This window comes from Onychostoma macrolepis, chromosome 03 (genome assembly GCF_012432095.1).
Source record: "Onychostoma macrolepis isolate SWU-2019 chromosome 03, ASM1243209v1, whole genome shotgun sequence".
Classification (NCBI taxonomy): Eukaryota; Metazoa; Chordata; class Actinopteri; order Cypriniformes; family Cyprinidae; genus Onychostoma; species Onychostoma macrolepis.
In genome coordinates, this window is record NC_081157.1 from 25,216,057 (window position 1) to 25,225,233 (window position 9,177).

The 9,177-nt window shown below is 36.8% G+C and overlaps 1 protein-coding gene across 1 annotated transcript; it reads left to right on the forward strand.

Annotated features, from left to right (window-relative positions):
* Window positions 1-214: 214 nt before the first annotated feature.
* On the forward strand, window positions 215-6,166 carry asf1ba (anti-silencing function 1Ba histone chaperone). The gene is made up of 4 exons (XM_058768878.1): window positions 215-698; window positions 1,965-2,080; window positions 2,827-3,003; window positions 5,033-6,166. Exons 1-4 carry the CDS (start codon window positions 590-592, stop codon window positions 5,222-5,224), a joined length of 594 nt encoding a protein of 197 aa, XP_058624861.1. The 5' UTR covers window positions 215-589; the 3' UTR covers window positions 5,225-6,166.
* The last annotated feature ends 3,011 nt before the right edge of the window (window positions 6,167-9,177 follow it).

Genomic DNA, 9,177 nt, shown 5'->3' on the forward strand with positions numbered 1-9,177 from the left:
AGTAAAATATAATTCTATATTTTTAAAACCATAATATAAGCTACACGTTCAACCGCTGAACTAAACTCTAGCCGTGAAAGATGATGCAGCCAATCAAACCAAGAGGAGGGCTCGTCCATTTAACAGCTGTCACTGCCGTCCAATCAGCGTCCGTAGAATCCGGGACCTTTGGTTTACTGACCAATCAGCGCGCAAACCAATCCGCTTTCCCTGACGCGTGCTGGAGCTGTCTGAAAGCTCTGGCGGGAGACAACACTGCTTGCATTGTCTGTCAGTTTAAGAAACGGGTTTCGCGAAATAAGATTTGTTTTACGTCTATATGTTAATTTAGGTCATGTTTTGAATTCTTTTTCCTTTTAATTTGGGAGGAGAGACAAACTATACTTGTCTTTTCTCCTGCTTTAACAGTATAATCTACAGTATTGGACTAATAGCTCGCAAGCTAAGAAGTGAAGCCAAGCCTTCTAACGTTAAGAGTTTTACTTGAAACATCTGCTGAGTATTTGAATTTGCTCTCGGTTTATCGGCCTCGCATTGTTTTGGGGGTAAAGTGTGTCAATCTCCTTGTTACTACAGTAACGTTAGAGCTATGGCAAAAGTGCAAGTGCTAAATGTAGCTGTCCTGGACAACCCGAGTCCATTTGGAAACCCGTTTCAATTCGAAATAACGTTTGAGTGCATGGAGGATCTTCCCGAGGGTGAGTATTGAAGTTTAATTTAGTTTTTGTATATTTTCTCCTTCCTTAGCTTGCTAGCTAACGCGCTAACTCCTCCAGATGACGTCAGAATGGCGGGTGATTGAAGCTGAGCTGTAACTTATCCTTTGTGCTTCTCAGTTAAAACCAAGCTAATCGTCTCTCTTCATCAACATTTTGTCGTTTTCTATTGTTGTGTGTATTTCTAAGAAAAACAAATCTTTGCAAATAATTAACTGCAATAATACATATGGATGGTATTATTCATTAAAATCTCTCAAATTAGTAAATGCGTTACTCTGATTCCACTGGTTGCCATATAGAAACAGTTAGTATTTCTGTAAAATTTTGTTAAAGTTGATCTCTGAACAACGGTATAGATTTATCAAATACAAGAAACATCCTGTACATTTATGTACATAAATACCCGTCAGATCGCTTTGCCTGTGTGACCCCAGTAACGTTACTAGAAAATTAAATCTGAAATATTAAGTCTGCACTTTTAATTCCAACAAAATCGTACAATTACTACCAGTCATGCAACCAAGGATGCATTTTTATTTAATCAAAAATACAGTAAAACAATAATAGTGTAAATTAGTATTACAATTTAAAATGTGTTTTCTATTTGAATATATTTTCGGTATTAATTTATTCCTGTGACGATCATTGCTCCAGTCTTCAGTGTCACATGATTCTTCAGAAATCATTCTGATGCTGCTTAAGATACATTTCTCATTATTGTGTTAAACAATTTTGCTGCTTAATATATATTTTTGGAAATCAGGATGTTTTTTTAAGGATGCCCCAACCTTGTGAATGGTAGTCTATTTTGTTTTCCACAAATAAATTACGCTGCAAAAAACAACATTAATTTGTTTTTAACATTAATAAAAAGTCTTCTTTCAAAAACATTAAAAATCTTAATAATTCCAAACTTTTGGCAAGTAGTGTATGTTTATATATATATATATATATATATATATATATACTTTTTTTTTAAATTTATTTATTTTATTATATTTATATATTTATTATATATAATTTTTAATTTATTTATAACTGAAATGAAAAAAAAAATATATATATATATATATATATATATATATATATATATATATATATATATATATATATATATATATATATATATATATATATTTTTTTTTTTTTTTTCCTTCTGAATAGTTGAAGGAAAAATTGTAATTACACATTATGTGGGACAATCTAGTCTTTTACATAAACATTTAACTGTTTTCTCTGCTATAGATCTTGAATGGAAGATAATTTACGTGGGCTCAGCAGAAAGTGAAGAGTATGATCAGACTCTTGACTCCGTCCTGGTTGGTCCAGTTCCTGCAGGCCGACATATGTTTGTGTTTCAGGTGAGATCATAATAACACAGAATATCATTATCGACAGTAAAAACGCAATGCTTTGCATTTGATTTAAACATATTCTAGTAAATTTCTACTTTGTAAATAACACAAATAAGGTATAAATTAGCTATTTTCAAAGTGTTGCATCTGCTTAATGTAACTCTCTTTTTTTTTTGCATTTCATCAATACTCCTATAGCCACAATCTCACCACAACTATAATTGAGATTATTTATAAAGATTACATGTTGTCACTCTAAGATTTCCACGTTTACACAGCACCAGAATAAAGTTGTCGGTCCTGTATTTGAGTTATTCATACAGCTGCATTCACACATTTCAGTTATTTATGGGAGCGGCAACCGCACCTGTAAATTTTCAGGACTCAAAACTCAGGTTCTCTTATTAAAATACAATGAAAGGACTAAAATTAAAGGGGAAGTTCACTCAAAATTGTAAATTAACTCATTTATGTGAACCTGTGTAACTTTCTTCTATGCAACACAAAAGTAGATTTAGCTAGCAGAACATGAGTGAACATTTTTTGTGTGTTTTGTGTGCATTTGAAACTTCATGAGTGTGGGTCCTTTTATAGATGAACTATTCCTGTAATGTTCTGTATTAAATGTACACACAGAAAGCCAATTATTGCACTTATCCTGCAATTACACCCAGTTAGAGGCATGCGTGTATTTGAAGTAATACTTTACTTTCCCTTATTACTTTATGGTATTTTTGTCGTTCATGCAACAGGCGGATGCTCCAAACCCTGCCCTAATACCTGAGAGTGATGCTGTGGGTGTTACTGTTGCTCTGATCACATGCACATACAGAGGACAGGAGTTCATACGCATTGGCTACTATGTTAACAATGAGTACACAGACACTGAGCTTCGTGAGAATCCGCCCCTCAAACCTGACTATGGACAGGTATGTCACCATGTTTCTTACACTCTAGAGTTTTGCAGCTTTTCATCCATCTGTGTTCTAGCTATAGGAAATATACATAACAAAAATGAAACCAAAAGATATCATCTCACTTTTCACTTACAAGTTCACTATAAATTGTTGTCCAAAAACACAATTTAGAAAAACATAGTCCCTCACCTTAAAGTCACCATGAAATCAAAATTTGCAAATGTAATGGAATGTTGCCGTATTTATGGTAAGTGATTTATCCATGAACGTCCTTGTTTTTTTTGTTTTATTTTTAATTCATGTGCCCTTGTAATCTGTAATCAAAAACATTAGTGTGAGGTTGTCCAATGGCCAGACATGTTTCAATCCCTTTTCTCCAGTAACCTGTCACTCCACAACGGACTGCAAACTTGCATTCTGATCTGCTTCTGTTTAGCTTGCAACGGCCACTTTTCTATGATCCAATCAATCCCTGATAAATGGGAGAAAACATTTTTTTCACTCAATAAGCCATTTAGCTTGGATATATGCCATACTAGGGAAGAAAAGTCTGTTGACTTTAATAACACCTGTTTTGGACTATCAATATTAAGTAGAAAATTAATGGCTGCTACATAAACCAAAGGCCATTGGTTATTTTAAAAACAAATGAGTTCTTCAATATATCTGGCCCCAACTTGCTGTTTCAAATGGTGTACTGCAATACAGGAAAGAACACTGTACTCATAAAGCCATTTCATTGGGTTTTAATTGTTTTATTAAGAGGTATTGTACGTTTTATCTGAGTAAAACGTGTCAAAAAATACAACTATAGTTCATTTGAGTAGTGCGTAATATCACTCCTTAGTAGCAATTATAATAAAAATGGTGCAAAAAAGGTGTGAACTATTATGAGGGTTACTGTAACTCAGTGCTTTGGTATTTCAATAAACAAAATAACATTTTGTAAAATAAATCTTAAATATATATTTGTATAATAAAGGTATTATTATGTCTTTATTGGTTTAATTTATTAAATGTAATAGTGATATACTAATAATTATCATTATTGTATTGTCATATTGAAAGAGTTCCATTGAAAATTTATTCCATTGATTCCATTTTTTTTTTTTTTATTCTTTATTGGTTTAATTTATAAAATGTAATAAAATAAAAAAGAACAACACAATTATTTATTAATTTTTATTATTATTTTATAGTTAAATTTATAGAAGCTGATTTCTGCCACAGAATAAAATTAAATAATAAATACAAATTAATAAAGGTAATTGCATTCCCTCGGGGGTGTTGTATTAATAGCTATGTTTCCATCCAAAGATTCGAATTAAACTTATGCGCAAAACTGGAATATTGCATAAAACATTTGCGAATAAAGCACCGTTTCCATAAAACGAGTCAAAAGAGAACAAAATTGTTATTTCCTGGTAAACTGGCATTGAATATCACTAAGAAAACTAGGAGAAGCCACTGAATATAATCATTTTCATACATGACAAATTACTTGTGCCTCAGAGCGAGCAGACGAACACAGTAAATGCAGTCATTGCTTTTGGATGTGAATGCTGCTGTTTGGGAACACAGTTGTGTAAGACAATTAGACAGAAATACTTTGATGACAGACTTTGCTCAGGCATTTCAGAATGACCATAACACATAGATGCTGTGAACGAGATCGGTCCGCTAGTTAGTCAGGTTATCTAGTCTCATAGCGCAAAGTCACATTACTTTTTTGATGCACATGGAGGAATTTATTCAGTAAATGTTTTTCCATCGTAGTTCATGTGCATTTTTTCTTATCGGATAAAAAGTTTATCCTACTCAAATGTGTGCATAAGTTTATTTTTTTTATGCACATTTTTAGAATTTATGTGCATCTTGGCATTTCCATCCAGCATTTTTTTATTATTATGCAATATTCCAAAATGCGCATAAAAATAGGTGGATGGAAATATAGGTAGTGTCACCTTTTTCATCCCTGATGAATTTGCATCCCTGTAAAATTAAAGTGTATTCAAAGTCCTTTTTATCTGCTTGCTTTCAGCTCCAGAGGAACATTCTGGCTTCCAACCCACGAGTAACCAGATTTCACATCAACTGGGAGGGATGTGCTGATAAAATGGAGGATTCAGAGAACGTGGACCCTGCACCCAACGCCATGCTGCCCCCATCCTGCACTCCGGGAAAAGCACCTCCACTCGGACTAGTGCCAGACAACTCCATGGACTGTTTGTAGTGACGCAGGCTCCTGTGAATAATCCTCACATCTCAAGGCTCATCCGTGAGCTCAGGTCAATCTGGACACTGTGGAGGAGAGGCGGGATTATTCAAACACATCAGAAATAAAAATTACTCTAATTTTCTTACAGTCGTCACACCTATGCGAAACAAATCAGTGGTGTGCAGAATATGCCAAATCCTCCTGTATGCAATAAACATGTTTGCTTTTCAGTTCGAAACATGAATGGAGAGCTGGTGAGTCATGAGTCTAAGACATGATTTAGGTATTAGCATGTGCTGCATCTAATGACATCAACCTTTTGATCCAAAACCGATCCTTTCCCAAACCGCAAGGGGATGGAAGATCAGCTCGGCAGATAAGATGTCAAATGCATTATTCATTTAACAGACGCCATCAGAAATACTTGTGTAAAAGGTTGCAGCGGGCAATATTTTTGTAGGTGGGACTGTATTATATTGTGTATATATATCTATATATATGTCTTTTTTTTTTTTTTGTATGCCAGTTCTCAATTAAATAAATGTTTTGTTACGTGATAATGGTCATTGAAGTTGTTTTACTTTGATTTGCGCTGTGCACAGAGTGGATGCAGCTGTGCAGCCTTTTCATTCATAAAAAAGCTGTTGTGTTGCATTATGCAGGAGTTCACAGTGTCTGGAGTGACACAAGCCGCTTGCTTGTTGTTGCTTGGCAACATGGACTATTGCAGCATCTGTGACAAGACCTCAAAGTAGCGTCTTCTTTTTTTTTTTTTTTTTTTAAATCGGTGTTTAATTAGCATCAGTGTCACATTGTGGGTTTTGCTCCTCTTTATGTTATCGCACGGCATTATTAATGCATTTGCGGTTGCTATGCACAGTAAAGCATGCGACCTGCTCATACATGTGCATCACAAAACTGCGTTGGTTAGGGCTCCTTTTCCGTGTCCTGCGCGATAAACCCGTTCGTTGCAACCGAGCGAGCGCATGAGTTACCAAAATGCAATGCATATACCTGCGTATATGACCTCAGCGTGGTTGTTTAGCAGAAGACAGACCTCGTTTTAATATTCCACAGACGTAGGGAGTTCGCGTTTTCAAATTCTGACCAACTTTCTAAAAATAGACCGTCTTGACGTCATACAGCCTATCACGGATTAGTCCAGCGGGAGGGGTTTGCGCGCGGCCATTTCGCTAACAAACACACCGCGGAGGATCATCAAAGGATTATGAATGAAACCGATTCTGTATTGAGAAAGCAAAACACCGCGCCCGCTTACAAAGACGGAACGCGAACAGAGAAACCTATGTTAATGAAATGAAAATAGATGACGTTATTTGTCAGTTTGCGGGGGTGGGATAAAATCCTGCAGACTGATAGCGTTTGGCCAATCATCGCTCTCCCTGCGTTGGATTGCTAAGCTCTTGTCCAATCAGCTGCGCGTTCTGCTAGCGCGTCACAAGCGTAACGGCCAATAGGCATCGCGCAGGTCTCGCTGAAGCAGGAGTTCCCTGTAGCTGTGGATTGAGGATTAATGGAAGAGGTCTGACTGTCGAATTATGCGAGCTACATAGTGCACACGACCGAATTGCTTCATCAACATAAACAAGCAAACGATCACGCTATCGAAAAGGTGCGGTGAAGTCGGCGTGCTGCGACCGGAATCGCGCGCGGACGGTGAAAACAAGGGCTTGTGGCGCTCAAGAGGAAATTTGAGGGCCTCGCTGAGGGTTAGCAGAGCGAGGAAGAGGAGCGAGAGAAGGAGAAGAAGACGGACTCTTAGTGCTATTTCAGCGGCCCGGACCGGACCGGACCCGACCCGGGAGAGCCGAGAGACGTTACCAAAACCGAAGCACTGCAACCAGACAGCTACTGTTAGCTAGCTAGCGCTCGCTCGCTAGCTAGCTAACCAACTAACCAGCTAACGTTACTATCAACCTCCAGACTTTATGTGATCTGACAGCGTACTGTGATCCAACGAGTTATGATCAGACATAGCTAGTGCAACGGACGCAGAAATCGTATGAGCAGTAAGGGGACGGAGTCTGAAGACAGTTGGCGTCAAGAAAAGTCGATTTAAATCTGTTATACTTGGCCTGCAATCATGGGCAACGCGCCCACCGCCAAGAACAAGGGCAATGAGATGGAGAGCGGTAAGTGCTTGTGTGTTTACTTGAATTAGTCACACTCAGGCTGGGTTTCAAAGCATGGTGAACCGCCTGCCTCAACTGATCTTGGCCATTAATTTCCACTGAATGAGTGACTAACATGATCTGACATAGTTAAAGGTATTAATTCACCCCAAAATGGTAAAACTGCTATTTAACCATACTCATGTCCTTGTAAACCTATATGACTTTATTCTGTGGAGCTCAAAGGAAGGTGACAGTGTCACATTAACTTTCAAAATATGTACAGATATAGTGACTGAGGCTGTCTGTTCATAACCTCTCTTGTTGTGCTCCACAGTAGAAAAATCATAAGGTGTTGATAATGTGATGGTTACTAAATTATGTATTTTTTTTTATTTTTATGTTTTTATTTTCCTTTAAGTATCTCTGGATCCTATATGATCTTCTAATAAAGGCCTGCCCTCTTAAATCACTTTCACTGACTGCTATGAGATGTTACAGTTGAATGTGATTGTCAAACCCCGGGTTCCTTGATTGTGACACTGAGAATGAATCTAGAAATCAAACAAATCACAAAACCGGTCATAAGGGACAATTTTATTTATTTTTTTTAAATTGAGATTTATACATCAGCTGAATAAATAAGCTTTCCATTGATGTATGGTTTGTTATGATCTGACAATATTTGGCTGAGATACAACTATTTGAAAATCTGGAATCTGAGGGTGCAAAAATATTGAGAAAATCGCCTTTAAAGTTGTCCGAATGAAGTTCTTAGCAATGCATATTACTAAGAAAAAGTTATGTTTTGATACATTTACGGTATGAAATTTACAAAATTAAGATTGGTTTTGTGGTCCAGGGTCACATGTCTGTTTTTCACATTCAGATTGTAGACTTCCTCTGCAACTGATCATAACCGTTTAATGCCCTCTTGACAAACATCAATGCCTTCTAGATGTAGCGGATGTTATAGCTGCTCTAAAACGTCACTCAGTTAAGCATGCTTCATACAACGGTGCAAAAATATGAAAATGGGTTTGTGTCTTCTGCATGAGAAATCGCTTGTGAGTGAATCTAGGGAAATGTTTTCAAGGATTCTTTTGTGTAAACACTTGTGATTGTCAGGAAGTTTTGGTGAGTCTCTCCAGCCTCTTGCAATAATGTTGCACAAGCCGTGAACCTTTTAGGATACATTTGTTGGTTGTAATGCTTGCCAAATGCATTCATTGTATGTGTATGTTAAAGCAGGAAAACAAATGCAGACGTATTACCTTTTTGCAAGAAATAGTTATTTATCATTTACTGAGCCTCATGTCATTCAAAACCTGTATGCATTTCTTTCTTTCGTGAACGTGAAAGATACGTTGAAGTATGTCCAAGCTGCTCCATACAGAGAATGGACACCTAGGGCTGTTAATCTCCATAGTTGTCAAAAAGCACCATGGATTTAGTCCATAAGTCTTGAAGGATTCTTTATTCACTGATAATCTTCAGCACTGTCGCAGATCTCATTTGTTGTTGCACAGGGGCCTATATTCAAGTATGCTACATAAAGACACTGTGCTAGTTTTAACATCAGTTATGCCAAGTGCAATTGGTTTTTCATGTTGCATTATAGTGCCAAGCTAGAATATTTGGAAGTGTGAATGAGAATTGTGGTAGAAGGCAAGAATTTCTAATAATATTCACTTAAATTCGTGTTTGTTTGTCAGATCAAGCTATCCCATGGCTTCAAAAGACTTAGAATATTGTGCACAAGTTGCTTTGCTTGTCAGCTTGAAACCTCTTTGGTATTCCACAAAAGACACACACACACACACGCATAAAAACTAC